The sequence below is a fragment of the Puma concolor genome, chromosome A2 (genome assembly GCF_028749965.1).
Source record: "Puma concolor isolate L17-30 chromosome A2, mPumCon1.1.hap2, whole genome shotgun sequence".
Classification (NCBI taxonomy): Eukaryota; Metazoa; Chordata; class Mammalia; order Carnivora; family Felidae; genus Puma; species Puma concolor.
The window spans coordinates 93,189,026-93,208,609 of record NC_141668.1 but is presented as its reverse complement, the minus strand read 5'-3'; the positions used below and the strand labels follow the sequence as shown (position 1 = coordinate 93,208,609).

The window sequence follows — 19,584 nt, the reverse complement described above, 5'->3', positions numbered from 1 at the left end:
AAAAGCTCTAAAGATCTACTCTCATTTTTTATTTCCTTAATATATATAATGAAAAGAATGTAATGCTTTCTTTACTTAAATCATTTCTCCTTTCCAGCAGTTTGATTATTCCATATCTGTGTTCTAGGAGATGTTCTAAACAAACAGCCACACTATAACCTAGTGAGAAATAGTTATGTCCCACCCAAGAGGGTTAAGATTTGTAGCTCCTTTCCATACAACACACTTGGGCTATGAGCTAATGGGTGTATAAAACATGCCAGGCCCTGTCCTAATGATTCTAAGCCTACACGAAGCATTTTTCTCCTGTGAGGAATATGGCTTAATTAACCACCTGCTGAACTTCAGTTTGGGAGAAAGGTAACTTACGGTGAAAAGCTTTCTCAAATGAAAAATAAATACAATTTGAAGGGTCAAAAAGCCACAATGAAAACAGTTCTTGATGGTCACTTTTGCTTAATTACATTATTTGGAGATAACACAGACATTAAAGGTTAACAAGCCTGTTCCCTAACAGAAGAGAAAACTGTGGCCTAAAAAGGGTCAGTGACTTGACCAGAATGATCTCATGTATTTTCAGGTTTTGTACTGTGACCCAGGTCACTTAGAAAAGGTCACACAACTCCTAATATGTAGTATCTATTCCCAAAGTAGAGAATAGAGTCAATTGATTAGATAATTTAAGCTAAAAACTGAATGCCTTAGATTACCTGGATATTTGGGAAAAACAGTTTTGGGGTTTTTTTTGACCCTTTCCACTATACAAGTAAAAGAAATTCATTACAGAAAATAATTTCAACTGCAGAAAAAAAAATTCTTTGTATATACCAAAGATAACTGCTATTAATAGTTTGGTGCACTTTTTTTTTTTTTTTTTTGCTTACTTAATGTACTATAAGTTACATATTGCCTATTGTCACACCCATCATACAAACCGTACCATTATTTTTTAATATGGACTTTTCTTCAGTTATTAAGAGAAGGGAAGGAGGGGCGCCTGGGTGGCGCAGTCGGTTAAGCGTCCGACTTCAGCCAGGTCACGATCTCGTGGTCCGTGAGTTCGAGCCCCGCGTCAGGCCCTGGGCTGATGGCTCGGAGCCTGGAGCCTGTTTCCGATTCTGTGTCTCCCTCTCTCTCTGCCCCTCCCCCGTTCATGCTCTGTCTCTCTCTGTCCCAAAAATAAATAAAAAAAAGTTGAAAAAAAAAATTAAAAAAAAAAAGAGAAGGGAAGGAGATGGCAAAGAGGCAGAAACTTCCAGATGTGTAAGGAGAGGAGAAAAGTTTGAATTTCTCATTCAAATCATAAAAACTCATTAAAATAAAGCAAAAAATATGACCAAAACTAACAATTTTTTAAAGTATTAACTTTAAAATTAGATGGTGCCTCTGATATAGCTGCAAATTAAAGACAGTTGATGCTCACAAAAATTTTCAACTGTAAAACATGCTTATGTTGGACTTTGACAACTTATTTTTAGATAGATGGCTCAAATAATTCATCTGTAAGGAAGTGGAAAGCCCTCAGTTTTAAATCTGTATAAAAAGCTTACGTCTTGGGGCATCTGGGTGGCTGAGTCGGTTGAGCGTCCAACTTTGGCTCAGGTCATGATCCCACAGTTCGTGAGTTCGAGCCCCGCCTTGGGCTCTGTGCTGACAGCTCGGAGCCTGGAGCCTGCTTCAGATTCTGTGTCTCCCTCTCTCTGCCCCTTCCCTGTCATGCTCTGTCTCTCAAAAATGAATGTTAAAAAAAAAAAGTTGAAAAAAAAAGCTTATGTCTTATTTTATGTTAAAAGATCTCACAATAAATAATTGAAAAGTTCTTTAAAAAAATTGTTGATGGAATGAAAGAGGAAGGAAGAAAAGAAGGAGGGAAGGAAAGAGGAGGGAGGGAGGATAAAGCCAGGGTCAAGAAATTTGCTCTAATCACTTTTTTGTCTTTTCTTCTTTTTTTCCCTTTATGCAGGAGATACAGGCTACTATTCAATCTCTACTGTAAGATCGGTGGCTCTGAGCACTCCTTTTAAAATGCAGCATGCTGTGAATACAGTCCTGCTCATAAAGGAATGAGGAGACATTTCCACATGAAACTTTTGTGGAAAATCACTTTCTTTTTTTAAAGTAAGCTCTATGCCCAATGTGGGCTTGAACTCATGACCCTGCTGTCAAGAGTCACATGCTTTACTGACTGAGCCAGCCAGGTGCCCCAAAACTCAACCGCTTTTAAAATCATATCTAACATTTACCATTGCCTGAATGTATGCAATGATTGAACAGCATGTTTCATCTTGTTATAAGAATACATACCGACAAGGTATTTATTAATAAGAATAAATGCCAAGAAGGTATTTATTTGTAAGAATAAAAACCAGTAGCTATCTTGGGAAACTCTTTTGAAGTCAGTCTCCTCAGACATCATAAAGTTTTCCATCACATACAAGATCTATTTTTATTATGAGAGCTTGTTTTTTTTTTTCTTTCTAATTTTGAGAGCTTTGTAAATTCTTCAAAGCTTAAGTTCTCATTTTTCATGGCAGTGCCCTTTCCCAATTACTCCACATACTGGGATATCAGAGTTATTGTTAAACAGATCATTAAAAATGACAGATCAGGTCCTTACACCTGACTAAGTTAGTCCTGAATATAAATTAGGTGCTTTGGGACATGCATGCTCTCTTTTGGATGACTAGGGCCATGTTACTGCACTGAAGCACAGACAATTTACTAACTCCGGCCCAAATCTGAGCTGGTGATTAAAAACTGATGGAGTGTTCGGCACGACTAATAGAATATTCTTACCACTGCTTTTGGAACACCACTTTTCCAACTTGAGGCTAACCAGTTTAAATAAACACTTATATTTACGCTTTATCTCCACTAGTATACTTTGGAGAAAATGTTTCACTTGGATTAAACAAACACCAAGGGTAAGAAAATTCACATTGAAAATACTCTATTTGCCTCCATCAAAAGACAAACCACACTGCTTTTCTACTTAATTTTCAAATATAAAAAAAGAACTCTCTGAAACATTTCTTAAGCACCGTCAGCCTTAATACCCTCAATGTGAGAAATCAATGGCTATGTTTGAATGGTACCTGGTACAAAGCATTGTGCTAGTGAATTCATCTGAATCTTGCACTATTAATTTATGTAATTTCTTAGCTCTTGCTTTAATGAATTCGACTGGAATACGTCAAGAGACCATAGCCAAAGATATATCTCTTTCAGAAATGGAACTTTGATCTTCTCAAGGTCATTAATACTGTGTGTAAAATAATAATTTTGGGTAGATAAAATGTGTTCATAAAATATTACACATCTTGCAGAAACCTAACAGGACGTGCTCAAGCAGGTAAAATCTGCTTTGACCTCAACTCCAATTACTTTGAAAGTAGTGTTGCAGTCTACACTTTAAACACAGAATTCTGCTGGTATCTCTTGCTATCAGATTATAAACACAACACCTATATTATCAGAGTTCAGCTGCTTCAAACATCTGAATTGTCTGTTGAAGAAGTCCTGAGTTTCTTCACATTACTTTAAAATAATATTAGGTGTAGAGTTATAACTCAGACTTAGGCAGACTTACGCAAAGTTCAAAATATCTCAGAGTTGGGATTTTCAAAGGAAAAGGAAAAAGAAACTAAACTCGCCAAAGAGAGGTGTAGCAGAGCAAATACCCGATTGTCTGTCTTTTACTTTTGTACCACCCTTTTTACATTATGCCAGGGCAGGTATGAAAAAAAGCAAGATTTTGAAACAATCTTTTTTTACTCTAATTAAAGGTATTTTGGAAATAGTTCCTTGCATTCTTCAAAAGGATTAGCAGCAGCAATATTTTATGCTGGGTAAAAAAAAAAAAAAAAAAAAAAGAATACTGCTTCTCTTCTTAAATGTCTAATACAGACGGTAGGTGATTACTACATTTATATTCATATAAATGTTAAAACTTCTTGATCATGTTCCAAATCTTTTGTAATGACAGAAGAGAGAACAACACCAACAAGGAATTTGGGGCTATACTATACCAACCACATAATACATTACCTTTGTCTAGAAGAGTAACTGATTTTTTAACTTACTGCCTCTAAAGAAATCTTTCTTCACTTTAAATAAGAAGTAGGAAAGTGATTAAAGAATTTTATATCATATGAAATATCCTATGGATTTTGGTTTTGTTTTGTTTTTACAGAATAAGCTTTTATCTCTGGGCTTTTCATATCAAATTCAAATACATCTTGATAAAGTAAACTCTATCCAAATATTGTAAACGTATAATCAATAAAAGCAAGTTATATTATAAAAAAAAACTTTTACTAAGCCAAGATCTTTTTAAAAAAATATAAACTTACAAATGGTATAAAGCAGGTCCTTCATTCAGTCACTGAACATTTTTTTAATTTACCTCTCACATAAAGTAGTGGAAGAGATTTGAGATCAGAGAAGGTCTATGCACTGATCATTATTTTAACTCTGGCTGGCTGAGAGGTCCCTCATTGTCTGGACAACATCAATGAATATCTGTTATATGCAAGCATGCTGCCCAGGGGTCAAGCCACAAATTTTTATTCAGAGTTTCCTGGGATGACATTGGACTTGGGGTACCTACTTCTCTATGTTATGTGGCTACAAGAAATAACAATTTTTTCTTTGACAAAGAAAAAGAAAATGCTGTCAAAATTATTTTTCAAAGACCAAAAAACAGCAGAAACAGCTGCCTTCCCAAGTCCTGACTGCAATGTATTTTGGAATAAGCCATTCAAACTGGCAGCTGGCATCCCAGATTGCTGTTGACTCTATAATATCCATCTCTTTTCAAGGAATGCTTTCCTTATATCTGGCAGGTAGGAAATATCAGGGTATGAGATAAGCAATAGATTTTCCTGTAACCAAAACTGTCCTCTTGCGATTGCTTCTTTCAAAGGAGCAACATACTATAATGGAAAAATGTGACTCATTTTCCAAAAATGTATTGACAAGCAACTTTTCCAGAACAGAGCTCTTTCACTAAGGCAGGAACATCTGTATTTACAACACAGATCTGAAACACCTACATGTTTTTCTGTATAACAGAGTATGTTTCTCTTGGCTGAAACCATGTTTTATCTTCATATTTGAGCAGGAACTTATAAATAGGTCACTTTTAGTCTTTTCTTCAGAAGAACACTGAGCCATTAGTTTTGTTTTAGGAAAAACAGTGAAGTTTAACAGCCTAAGATATCATGCCACTCTTTCCACTTTTACACATGCGCACAAAGTTACCATCTGAAGTCTTCTTTAATTCAGTTTTCAGTTTTTCCTGGTCTTCTATTAGTTTTTTATTTTCTGCTTCCAAAATGTGTTCCTCTTCATTGACATAGTTTTTCAAAAGCTATCAGAAAAGAGAGTTATAGAAAGAAGTAAGCTTATATGGCAACAATGAGGTATTATTTCAGGATATAGGCTGAATAACGTATTTAAAATTATTGGTCTTTATTTTATTCTTTATCCTTTAAGTATTTTATAATTTTCTACGATACACTTTTGCGGAAACTTGATATTTGGCAAAAAAAACAAAAAAAATATTTCTTCTTACTAAGGTTGAATCTCTGAAATGAAAATAAGGATTTCTGGTTGGGCTATAATTAAATTATATTTTCAAAAAGTACTTAGGTAAATAATGTGATGCCTTTTCTTCCATTATGTGTGTGATGTAAATCTAAGGGAAAAAAAACAGTTCTGAGTATATTAATTGGTAAACCATTATGTTCCAATTACAGAGCTGTCTACTCAGACTATTTTTATGTAGACCCATCTGTAAAAAAAAAAAAAAAAGAAAAAAGAGTATAATGTCAGGATGGATAAGCGTAAAATGACAAGGCCAGCTCTATGCCTGGAAAATTTTACCAAATTTTGAATAGTCATTGAACAGTCCCCAAATTACTTTTATTAATCTTTTACAATGCTCTATTTTGAAATCTATGCTGGTTTTTAAAATGTTTATTATCTGGTTGTAGATTTTCTTTTTTAGGCAAGAAAAATTAAGATCTGAATATTAAAATATTTCAGAATTCTGTATATCTAGAAGGAAACCATCACTGTCAATAGAATTAAGAAGCTGAATTATCTTAAAGAAATTAAAAAAAAATTAAGTTACCACAAAAGGTAAATTAGGTTAATGGTTGAAAAATAAAATACACATTGGCATGGGTTATTTAAAGTGGCAGTAACTTGATACTGACAGCTTCCACAGTCAGGTAAAAAAGCAGCTTAGGACAATTTTTTTTTAATGTTTATTTTTTAATAATTTATTTATTTTTTAATTTACTTCCAAGTTAGTTAGCATACGGTACAACGATTTCAGGAGTAGATTCCTTAATGCCCTTTACCCATTTAGCCCACCCCACAACCCCTCCTTCCAGCAACCCTGTTTGTTCTCTATATTTAAGAGTCTCTTATGTTTTGTCCCCCTCCCTGTTTTTATATTATTTTTGCTTCCCTTCCCTTATGTTCATCTGTTCTGTGTCTTAAAGTCCTCATATGAGTGAAGTCATATGATATCTGTCTTTCTCTGACTAATTTCACTTAGCATAATACCCTCTAGTTCCACCCACATAGGTGCAAATGGCAAGACTGCATTCTTTCTGATTGCTGAGAAATACTCCATTGTAAATATATACCACATCTTCTTTATCCATTCATCTGGACATTTGGGTTCTCTCTACAGTGTGGCTATTGTTGACAGTGCTGCTATAAACACTGGGGTGCATGTGCCCCTTTGAAACAGCATACCTGTATCCCGTGGATAAATACCTAGTAGTGCAATTGCTGGGTCGTAGGGTAGTTCTATTTTTAATTTTTTGAGGAACCTCCATACTGTCTTCCAGAATGGCTGCACCAGTTTGCATTCCCACCAGGAGTGCAAAAGTTTGGATGCCTTTTATTTCTTTTATGTTGTCTGATTGCCGAGGCTAAGGCTTCCAATACTATGTTGAATAACAGAAGTGAGAGTGGACATCCCTAAGGTCAGGAAAGCTCTCAGTTTTTATCCATTGAGGATGACATTAGCGGTAGTATTTTTTTTTTTTTTTTTTTTTTGAGAGAGAGAGAGTGCGAGAAAGGGAGGGGCAGAAAGGGAGGGAGACACAGAATCCGAAGGAGGCTTCGGGCTCTGAGCTGTCAGCACAAAGCCCAATGCGGGGCTTGAACTCACAAAACTAGAGAGCACAACCTGAGTTGAGATCAAGAGTCGGACGTTTAACTGACTGCACCACCCCGGCGCCCCAGCTTAGGACAATTTTAGACAAAGTGACAGAAAAGAATTTCTACTACAAGGTGATTCCTTTTCTCATGTAAGCAATAAACGAAACTCACCAAGTTCTACTGAGCATGGGCCACATGCAAATACGTTACAATTTGTACAACTAGATGATATAAGGGATAAAAATGTAAGAAAAACATGGACTCTGCTCTCACCTAACTTCAATCTAATGGAGAGGATGAGACAAGAACATAAAAATGGTAGCACAAGATCAAATACAGTATCATTGTGTTATAACAGATATTAGGCAGCTCAGAAGAAAGAACAAAAGCTCTAATATTGTTAAGAGACAAAAAACTAAAGTGTATACTTAAGGAACTGCCTATCTTCAAAATTAAAAAAAAATTTTTTTAAAGAGTAGAAACAAGAATTTTTTCAAATCTCTATAAATTTGTTGCCACTTCAAGTTCAAAATAATCCTAGCTGTTATTTCACTGATTTCAGTTCACACAGTCTTCAGTGATTACCCAAATTGGAAGAGAACCACTGAGTTGCAGGAATGTTTACACTGACTGCTTGAATTATTATGCCATTGACTTGGAAAAGGTGGATTTGTGTTGGTCTTGTAAATAAGCTTTCATTATTGCACCTGCAAACTTGTCTAAATTTATTATGTGTGACTTGATGCTGGAGAAAGACCAAGAGCCCTGGAACTGAAATTCAATAGCTAGCCACTGGCTACAATCCTGCACGTGCTCACTGTCCACCTACCTTATACCACCTTGGCAAGGGCTGGACAAAAAACTAGTAAGAAATAAAGCTCCATCACTGTTGTCATTTTAAAGCAGTTAAATTAAAAGTTCATTGGTCTTTCATAACTGTTTCACTTAATGAACTGAATGTCAGAACAGAAAGGGGTCTCAGGCACCATCTGCAAGTCATTTTATAAGAGAGTAACAAAAAGTCACAAAACAATGTGGTTAAGGGTGTGGATTCTAGAGCCACTCTGCCTGGATTCAAATCTTGCTTTTGTGGTTTATTAGCTGAACGGTTTTGCGCAAGTCATTTAACACTATGCTTCCGCTTCCTCGTGTATAAAATGCAGATAATAACACCAACTTCGTGGGGTTGTTGCGAGAATTGACACGTTCCTGTGAAGCATATGAAGCAGTACCCAGCAGAATGCTAGCCACTATTTATAACCCTGAAGCTCAGAACATACAAGGTGGCTTGCCCCAGACCACAATGCTAATTATTGAGAGAGTTAGGACTGGTACCTAAGTGTCTTGGATCTCAGGATAAAGTGCCTTCCATTCAATAAGGTGTCTCTGACACGGAATAAAGAATTGTTTCACTAATTTTATCTTTTCTGAGCTAGTATTTCAAAATCTACACAAAGTATCTTAAAACAGAAGTTATCTTTCATATTTTGACCTCTGGCTTTTCTTGGTCAATTAGTTACACTCTGGGCACTGACAGTATCGATGTACAACTCACAAATTTTATCCCTCACATGTACTAGGTTTAGCTCAGCAAATCTGTACATCTCAGATGATCTAGGGCCATTGACTGGGTCAAGATACACAGGAAGCAGGAAACCAGGACAGCATGGAATCAAAGGAGAGGAAAACAAAAAACAAATAAACAAACAACCAAAAAAAAGGGAGAAATTGTGGGAGAATCAAAGAATCTGTAGTCATTAAGTAAATTTCCTTGCAAAGGTAACTCATTGTGAAAACAATTCCAAAACAAGAGTTCCAAAAATGGTTTGAGAAAGGTTACTTTTTTTTGAAGGACAAGACTACTTTAAGGATGTTAATTATGGTGTATTTCAACATACTAGAACCCAAACTACACAAAAACGCTTTCCATTTTCTTAGAGCTGAAGAGTAAAAGGAAAACAACTAAAGAGTAAGAGGAAAAAGGCAGTGTTCTGTTGGTAGTTAGAACTCAGAACTCTAACATGATAGGCACAATTTTAAATCAAGATAGGTACACAGTAAGTTTACAAATACAAGGCTGTGTGCTTTTGAGTTTAGCCATCATGTATTAATCAAAGCTTTGAGGGTTTTGTTTTTATTTTTGCCACTGTGAAGTGAGATCAAAGGATGGAAAATGAAGCAAGTAATATTGAGATACAAAATGAGGCTGATTTTGCTACTGAAACATTCTAAAAAAGCAAAAATGACTTATTATTTGGTTTTGAATACAGAAATACCAAGAGCTTGATTTCCCAGAACTATATTTACTACAAAGGGAAATTTACAAGACATCTATGGACCAATGCCTTTTCAAAACAGAATAAAACAAAGTAAAAAAAAAACTGGTGCTCATTCTCTAAAAGTTTCCTTAAAAGATTCTGGTTTCAACCCCCTGCCCCAAAGAAACCTCCTTCAGTGCTGTTTTATATGAAAAAACGTCTTTCTTTACCTTTTGTTTGTAGTGGAAAATAAGGCAGACATCACTAGAAATAAAACATGGGTTCTAAATAGGTGATCATTATACTGTAGCATCAAACACAGTTTTTTTGCAGTGAGTTCTGCCTTACCTAATAGGTTCTGGAAAGCCTTGTGTCCTATTATGTATTGGCTTGTTCGTTTAGAATAGATACAAGGTGGTTCTTATAGTTCTTTCTATAGGAGGCTAGGCTTTAAGATTAAGTATTTTAATTCTCTACTGTTAAATCAACACTTTTTACATAAATATAACTTGGTATAATACATAATTGACTATTTGCATTTCATTAATTTACAATAGGAAAATCATCTTGTTGGATTATTTTAGGAATGCTTTTTTTTTTCAAGAAAATTTGTTTCACTTCTGAATGGTTCCATTGGCACTTTTTCCTAAGAAATACAATTAACAAAACTTACAGAGCTTAAGATGAACTACAAACATTCAAGCTATGAGATCTGACTCCTAAATTTTACACTTAAGAAAAAAAAATACCTCAAATAATTTTGTAGCTATCATTTATTTATTCATTTATTTTATTTAATAGTGAAAATATTAGTACCTAATATACACTCTCCCTGAATGGCAGGGCAATTACAGCATAGGGTTCTCAAAGTAGTAGTATCAGCAGCATGGCCAAATTAAAGATTTTAAATACTATATGCAGGGGCAGGTGGCTCAGTCGGTTAGGTGTCTGACTTCAGCTCAGGTCATGATCTTGTGGTTCATGAATTTGAGCCCCACGTCGGGCTCTATGCTGACAGCTCGGAGCCTGGACCCGTTTCGGAATCTGTGACTCCCTCTCTCTGTCCCCTCCCCAGCTCATGCTCTGTCTCTGTCTCTCAAAAAATAAGTAAACAGTAAAAAAAAAATACTATATGCAGTTATCAATCTTAGCATAAACTACTTTCCTTTGCTTCCTATGTAATGAACATTTAAAACAAAACAAATTTTAAAAATGACTTAAAAATAATTTAACTGAAAAGGAAATGGCAACATAGAGACTTATAAAGATTTGCTTTAGGTTATAAACTAAAATTAATGGTAATAAAGGAATTAAAAACCATATTCCCAGAATATTTTTTTTTCGATTATAGGAAACAGGTTCAATGGTGTTAATCTACTATAGAGGGAAACTGAGAACAAACAAATCTAAAGGACAATAAGACACTTTTGAAACAATCATTTTATAGAACAGTATTGCTATTTATGGTCATTTTTGCTTACCAATTATAAAAATGCTCCTTTTGATACTGAAAAATAATATACCTTGGGAAAATCAACAACATTTACACATATTAAAATTTTTTTTTATGTTTATTTATTTAAAAAAAATTTTTTTTTTCAACGTTTATTTATTTTTGGGACAGAGAGAGTCAGAGCATGAACAGGGGAGGGGCAGAGAGAGAGGGAGACACAGAATCGGAAACAGGCTCCAGGCTCCGAGCCATCAGCCCAGAGCCTGACGCGGGGCTCGAACTCACGGACCGTGAGATCGTGACCTGGCTGAAGTCGGACGCTTAACCGACTGCGCCACCCAGGCGCCCCATGTTTGTTTATTTTTAAGAGTGACAGAGACAGAGTGTGAGCAAGGGAGGGGCAGAGAGAGGGGGAGACACAGAATCCAAAGCAGGCCCCAAGCTCTGAGCTGTCAGCACAGAGCCTGACGCGGGGCTCAAGCTCACATAACGTGAGATCATTACGTCCAAAGTCGGATGCTCAACTGACTGAGCCACCCAGGTGTCCCCGTTTACACATGTTTTAAAAAAGCAAACTTAAATAAATACCTGTTTTAGTCTTTCATTCTCTTCCATGAATTTTTTGGCAGCCTCATTAGTATTTTCTGCTTGAGTTTTAAGTACTCCTTTGTTTGACAGTTCTATAGCCAGCTGAGTAATAAGGGTAACCAGACGTCTCAACACACTAAACAAAACAAAACAAAACAAATCAGATTAATGTATAACTAGACTAGTCATTAGGAATTGTGATTTAAGATAAAAAGTCATTGTCAAATGATTCTCCTTTAGGTATGGATATGGTGGAGGGAGATGTTTAAGGAGGACATGTTTCTTTCTTTTCCTTCCTTCCTTCTTTCCTTTCTCTCTCTGTAAATCCAAGTCTTTCTGTCAGAACAAGGCTGTGTCTCATTCCTTTGTAGTCTGTTACAAGACTAGCACTTGGAAGATCAGTTCAGCAGTACTTGCTCATTATCCTCTTTTTAGAGGTGATGAGGAGTAGAAACAGAATTTATTTTACATTTTTATTTATTTTAGAGAGACAGAGCACAAGTGGGGGAGGGGCAGAGAGAGAATGAGACACAGAATCTGAAGCAGGCTCCAGGCTCCAAGCTGTTAGCACAGAGCCTGATGTGGGGCTCGAACTCACAAACTTTGAGATCATGACCTGAGCCGAAGTCGGACACTTAACTGACTGAGCCACCCAGACGTCCCGAAACAGAATTTTAGACAGTGTGGCAGGTCACTAAGTCCCGAAACAGAATTTTAGATAGTGTGGCAGGTCAGTAAGTGAAGTCGTTTTTGCTCTTTTGGTTCTTTTTTTCCCCTACCACCTCAAAATCTGCTATTTAAAGAGCATTGTGTGAGGTTGGCCAAGCCTGAAAACTGGTCATTCACATTTGTTTATGGGTAACTTCCATTGTTAGAAATTAATATCTTCAAATATTCATTCAACAGGTATTTCCTTTGCTAGTAGGTATTAGGAACTGCTAAGTGTTAAACACTATGCTATGCACTGGGGACATAGCAGCAAATGAGACAAAGTCTTTCAAGGAGTTTGGGTTCTAGTTGGTGAGGCAAGAGTTACAATGGTATTTAATTGCAAACATGAATGATACTCAAAAGAGCACACAGCAGAAACTATCTGCTTTGGGGGCAATGATGGTCACACAAACAGCTTCTCTGTGAAAGGGGCTGAAGGATGAATAGAAATTAGCCAGGGAAGAGCAGGGAGTTCTGGGAGAAGGAGAAGCAGGTGTGAAGACCTTGAAGCAGGAAGAAGTTAGGTACTCAATAAATATTTGTTGCAAGAATGAATGAAAGAACAGTGAAGGGCAGTGTGGGTGGAAGTGATGTAAATGTCAGAGAACAGTATGAGACAAGGGGCCAGATCATGAAGGGCCTTCTGCACCCATCTAGCCTACAAGTCATAATGGCTATTGGTTATTTGGGTATATCATTGGCTTTCTTTTATGGAGATGTCAGTATACTAAACAGTGTAGAAAAAAAGATCTGTGAGTAGGAAAAATGAGTTAGAGAAACATAAATCATGTTCTAAAATTGTGCTTAAAAACTTACAGCCAGAAAAATAATGAAAATCCAGAAATGTAAAGATTCCTTTGAGACCTAAAAAGTTTCATTTGTGCATGTTCATAGGCACCAGGTTTACTGCTTAAGCCTTTTTCAATGGCAGGTATAGAGGAGTATTTCCTTACTTCTCTCACAGCATCTATTAGAGAAAAAGAAAAAAAAACATTACTTTTAGTTTTTAATAATATAAAATTGTTATTAAAACGGAAAGCAGTTTTGGGGTGCCTGGGTGGCTCATTTGGTTAAGCATTTGACCCATGATTTCGGCTCAGGTCATGATCACAGGACTATATGGTCTAGCCCCATGCTGGGCTCCAAGCTGAGCGTGGAGTCTGCTTAAGATTCTATCTCTCCCTCTCTCTCTGCCTGTGCTCCCTTCTCTCTCTTTCTAAAATAAAATTAAAAAAAAAAAAAGAACGAAACAAGTTTGAAAATAACTGAACTTTTAAATAATGGACTTTTTGGACAGGTTCTCTTTTTGTCTTTTCCTCTAAAACACCTGGGAGGACACATGCTCAAAAGAGATGTTCTGTAAATGGATGCTAGTGGCAAACTTTGTAACAGGTTTTTTTTTGTTTTTGTTTTTACTATTCATCTAGGACTTATTATCATTGTACTGTCTCTCATCTCCAGCTACACTGCAAACTGTTACCCTTCACTCTTTCTATCCCTAATAGGCTGAATAAAATTCAACCTGTTGACGATAGTATATAGGTCATCTTCCATTGCAATCAATGGCAAGAGACTATCCTATTTTCCATTCTGTATTAGCATTTTATTATATCTATTATTTCTTTAATATCATCAAATCATTATGGTAATTATTAAAGTAATATTAAGTCACTTAAATTAATATTATTAAAGTAACATTGATGTTATTAATATATTATTACTCATCAAGGTACCTGGGTGTCTCAGGCGGTTAAGTGTCTGACTTTGGCTCAGGTCATGATCTCACAGGTTGAGAGTTCGAGCCCTGCATCAGGATCTCCGCTGTCAGCATGGAGCCCACTTGGGATCCTCTGTCTCCCTCTTTCTCTGCCCCTCCCCTGCACTCTCTCTCTCAGATAAACTTAAAAAAAATATAACTTGTTAATACTAGTAATATTAATATGACTTCACTGAGATTTTAGAAATATTTGGCTACACTGACATTATATATATGGGTATATATACATATATATATATACGTATATTCAATTACGTATATATACCCATATATATATATACACACATACATATACCCATATATACATATATATACCCGTATATATATTTTTGTTTTAGTTTATTTTCAATTATAGAGTTTGCCTTTCTCTAGCTTCATAAAATTTAAAGTTTTTTCCTTCAAATTCTGGAACAGTTTAAGCAGCATTAATAACATCTGCTTTTTGAAAGTGGTAGAATTTCTTACAAAATTATCTGGTTTTATTCTTCTCTGAAGGAGGTAGCTTTTTTATAACTTTCTATAATTCTTCTATGGAAAATTGGTCTGCTTAAATTTTCTGTATCTCCTAGCATTCATCTGACAAGTTATATTTCTCTACAAAATTACCCACTTCGTGTAGGCTATCAGATTTATTTGCATAGAGGTGTACAAAATAGTCTCTTAAATTATCCTTAAGAAATTTTCTTAGACAGGGTGCCTGGGTGGCTCGGTCAGTTAAGCATCTGACTCTTGATTTTGGCTCAGATCATGATCTCATGGTTTGTGAGACTGAGCCCTATGTCAGGTTCTGTGCTGGGCATGGAACCTGTTTGGGATTCTCTCTCTCCCTCTCTCTTTGCTCCTTCCCCATGTGTGTTCCCTCTCTCAAAATAAATAAACTTAAAACAATTTTTTTCTTGGTCTTAATGGCTATTTCCCCTTTTCATTCCTCAGACTGTCGCAATAATATACAAAGAGCATACCAACAACCACTACAAAATAACTAAAAAACCTGCCAAACAAATAGTATTTTATTAAATAAAAAATAGTTTTTTTTATTAAAAAACATTTTTTTAATGTTTATTCATTTTTGTAAGTGAAAGCGAGAGAGACAGAGTGTGAGCAGGGGAGGGGCAGAGAGAGAGGGAGATAGTCTCTGAAGCAGGCTCCAGGCTTTGAGCTGTCAGCACAGAGCTGGATGTGGGGCTCGAACTCATGAACTGTGAGATCATGACCTGAGCCTAAGTCGGACGCTTAACCGACTGAGCCACCCAGGCACCCCCTTTGGCTTTTTTTTAAGTTTATTTATTTATTTTGAAAAAGAAAGAGCAAGCAGCAGAGGGGAAGAGAACGAGTGAGATAGGGAGAATCCTAAGCAGGCTCTGCCCTGCCAGTGTGGAGCCCAACGTGGGTCTTGAACCTACAAACCATGAGGTCATGACCTGAGCTGAAATCAAGAATCAGACGCTCAACCGATTGAGCCGCCCAGGCGCCTCAAAGCTTCTTTGGCTTTTAAATGAAAATAATATTTCTGGATCTATTATGCAGAAATGCTGAAAATTAATCAATAATATCAAAGAAGTTTATAAATACAAATGGCCCTACAAACCCACCTGTAGAATAAAATCACCTGTAGAAAAGGAGACTGTGTGTGAAAAATGAAGGGCAACGATAGGGGCAGGGTGTAATACGTAGTCAATTTTCTATAAACCACGTGGAGATAGCCTTGTTTGGATCACTTGTGGAAACTTTCAAAACCTGGGATGCATTTCTGCTGACACTAAACATATTCCAGGGTTTCCTGCTTCCTTTCTGCCTATTCCCACCTTAAAACACACATAAACACATTCAGTTAATACAGGCTCTAGGAACATGAAACCTGGTAATGATTACCTTATTAGAGAAACAACCAACAGGAAAAGTGAGATAAAATTGAAAGTAAAGTAATAAATTATACTTGAGCAATCTACTGGTTTTGCATTATACTTTTGTCATTCTAGTGGCTAAGAACACTGGACTATGTACTTAACATACGCTAATACATTTAAACCTTTAAACACCTCAGTGAAGCAGGTGTGATTACCCTATTCTGAGATGGAAACACTGAGGTTTAAAGGGTAAGTCCTGATCTACCTGCCTTTACCATCTATGGTCAAAGCTCCTGTATTGACCATCCTTGATGTCCCTATTCTCTGAGAATTAATTACCCATCCTACCCATGGATGTAGGGTCTAGTCAGTGGTCATGGTTCTGTGCTTTGTGACTCCTACCCTTATTCCTTATAACTGAAATTCAGACTCAGAAGTAGCTAATTAATCCTTGCATATGGCTGGAGTGATGACATTTGGCAGCTATGTGGTGCCCACTTTCTGCCTTGGGAATAGAGCATCAGAGTCCATGGAGATAAGGAAGAATGAAGTAGACCCACAGAATAATGCAGGGCACGAAAGAGACACTTGAGTTCCTAGGTCTAATCCCTCCCTGGAATTTGGCTTCCTTCCTTCCCTGAGCTGCTCTAAAACAACCCTGCATTTTATTCTAAGTTCCCCTTTCTGGCTCAAGTGAGGTCTGTTCATTTCTGATATATGTAACCAAAAGAACCTTAGAGTACCATTCTCCTTCCTTATATGGATATGTGGCAGCTTTTAGTAGAAATTCTTGTGATAACTTTACAGTTAAAAGATCACGATACCAGAGCCAGTAGGAGCTGCAGAAATAGTTGCCTTTTCTCTCTCTGTTCTACAAATGGATAAACGAGACTCAGAGAGATGATGTGCCAAAAGGCAAACAGTTAGCTGGTGGCAGAGTTGGGACCTGTTTTCCTTACTTTCCTTTGCTTGTTTTTTGTTTTTTTTTTTTTTTTATTAATTTTTTTAATGTTTATTTTTGAGAAATAGAGAGGCAGAGAGAGGGAGACAGAGGATCTGAAGCAGGCTCTGTGCTGAGAGCCGAGAGGTTGATGCAGGGCTTGAACTCAGGAACTGTGAGATCATGACCTGAGCTGAAATCAGACACTAAGCCGACTGAGCCACCCACGTGGCCCTGTCCTTTACTTGTTTAATGTTACTTCTTACGTGGCTGGAGATTTTCTTTTTTTTTTTTTTTTTTAACGTTTATTTATATTTGAGAGACAGAGACAGAGCACGAGTGGGGAAGGGGCAGAGAGAGAGAGACAAAGAATCCGAAGCAGGCTCCAGGCTCCAAGCTGTCAGCACAGAGCCCGACGCAGGGTTTGAACTCACAGACTATGAGATCATGACCTGAGCTGAAGTTGGACGCTCAACCAACTGAGCCACCCAGGAGCCCCTGACTGGAGATTTTCTTGATAACAATAGCATACCATGGAACAAATACTGACATTTTGAAATAACGCATGAACCCATTCACATCCTGATACAGTCATCTACTCATACCTTCTCACACCAGCTGTTCCTCATTTTATAAGAAGGAATTCATTTCAGAGGTTGGTGGTATGGGACATGGGAAACATTTCTTCATAAAACAGTGACATATATGGCAGTTAACCCAGGATGGCCCCTGTACAACCCACTATGTATCAACAGCAACATTAACTTAGTTAATTAAAAACCCAGTGAATTCATTAACTAAAAAAACCCTTAGAGTTAAGCTTAGTCAAAAGAGGAATTCAATACTTACCTAGAAATAGAACAATCAATAGGACTATAATAGTAAGGAAAGCCTTGTTCCAGAAAGTTGCAATTTTACCCCAGACATTAAATGAAAAAATTTTCTGCCATCTGTAAAGTAATACAATTACATTAGGTATAAAAAAAAATCAAAAGATTCTGAAATGTTTTGCAAATATTCAATTAACATTTTGGTAACTGTATAGTGAGTGAAAAGAATTACAGAAATTTAATTTTTCATGTCATATCAGAGATTTACCAATTCTCTCATATGACATAAGTGTCTCGTGAAACAACTCAAGTTTAATGATAATCTGACATTATCTTCTGTCTGGTGGCTTAAATCTTCTGAAGCGAAAGTAGCTAGCTTTTAAAGTAAAGATACATGATCGAAACCTTAAAAAGGAATTCTTATAGTAATATGCTATATTGCTGATAGAAGTTATCACTTTGTATCTTTTCGCTAATCAGGATAATAACTCAGAAATAACAAAGGCCTATTGGTCTAATAATCAGCAGAATTTCAGGAGGAAGGGGTCCAACTCTGCATTATTTATTTTTACATAATATACTTTTTTTTTTTTAATTTTTTTTTCAACGTTTATTTATTTTTGGGACAGAGAGAGACAGAGCATGAACGGGGGAGGGGCAGAGAGAGAGGGAGACACAGAATCGGAAACAGGCTCCAGGCTCTGAGCCATCAGCCCAGAGCCCGACGCGGGGCTCGAACTCATGGACTGCGAGATCGTGACCTGGCTGAAGTCGGACGCTTAACCGACTGCGCCACCCAGGCGCCCCTACATAATATACTTTAACATCTACTCCAAGTAAAAGAATTCTCTATTTTTACAAAGGAATTAAAAATGTCATTGAGATGTTACATACATAAAGTGCAAAGAAGTTGAAATAGATTAATAGATTAATGAAGTTTTACATATGTATATACTCATGATTACCACTCAGATCAAGATGTGAACACGGGAAACAAAATGGTGGGAAAAAAGTCTAGATGGACTGAATGGCACAAAGACACAGAGGTAAGAAAATATGGATTATAAATGACAAAGATGAAACCAATCCACCACACAATTAGGAAGGTAACAAACTTTGTACAGGGCATTTTATTTTATTTATTTTATTTTTTAAAGTTTATTCATTTTGAGAGGCAGGGAGGGAGCTCGAGCAGGGGAGGGGCAGAGAAAGAGAGGGAAAGAGAGAGAGAATCCCTAACAGATTCCATACTGTCAGCACAGAGCCTGACGTGGGGCTCGAACTCCTGAAACCAAGAGTCAGATGCTTAGCTGACTGAGCCCCCCAGGTGTCCCTGTACAAGGGTATTTTAAATGAATAACAGATGAAACGAAGTCCAAAGGAGACATATGAAAGTAATAAGCACCTAAATAAGGTTCAAACACTAACAACCTAAAAAAAAGTTTTACTTCAAGATTATGACAAATTATTGGCTAATAACTTTCGAGAACAACCCTAAGTAGTAACTCGAAGTTGCAAGGAGAGGGAGACTGACATAGGTGAAGGAGGTCCTTCTGTCTCTATGCTTCCAATGCCAGAGACGCTATTCAAATTTTTCATTACAAAAAATTTTATATTTTTAGAAAAAGAACATAAGTGGCAATACCTTCATCTAAGACCCACTGTAAATTCACATTTTAGGGGCCAGTATAGAAAGGAACACAAAAGAGAACTCCTACAGGGAGCAACTAGCAGTTTCTACTGAGACTCACTTCAAGGAAAACTGATAATAGCTATTATATTTTGAGTCCTTACTATACTATGGTTCTAAGCACTTGTATGTATTTTAGCTCATTTTATCACCACAACCACTATATGAGGTGGATACCAGTATTACCTCTATTTGACAGATGAAGAAACTGGCCAGAGATGGTAAATAATTTGCATAGGGTCATACAGTAACATGCAGAGCTGAAATATACACTCAGGCAGTCTGACTTCTAAGCATGTGTCTTTAAC

General features: G+C 36.6%; 1 protein-coding gene and 1 non-coding gene across 4 annotated transcripts in view; both read right to left on the bottom strand.

The window, feature by feature from the left end:
- DUS4L (dihydrouridine synthase 4 like) overlaps positions 1-19,584 on the bottom strand; it is a 76,682-nt gene that overhangs the window by 34,850 nt on the left and 22,248 nt on the right. For all 3 annotated transcript variants that reach the window (XM_086696946.1, XM_086696945.1, XM_025929594.2), the window contains 4 exons: positions 17,606-17,706; positions 13,009-13,159; positions 11,482-11,617; positions 5,263-5,371 (listed from right to left, as the gene is read on the bottom strand). In XM_086696946.1, coding sequence (XP_086553072.1) covers positions 5,263-5,371; positions 11,482-11,617; positions 13,009-13,159; positions 17,606-17,706 — 497 coding nt within the window. The remainder of the gene's footprint in view (positions 1-5,262; positions 5,372-11,481; positions 11,618-13,008; positions 13,160-17,605; positions 17,707-19,584) is intronic.
- On the bottom strand, positions 1,956-2,087 carry LOC112867106 (small nucleolar RNA U109). The gene has a single exon (XR_003224166.1). It is a non-coding gene; the product is annotated as a small nucleolar RNA U109 (small nucleolar RNA).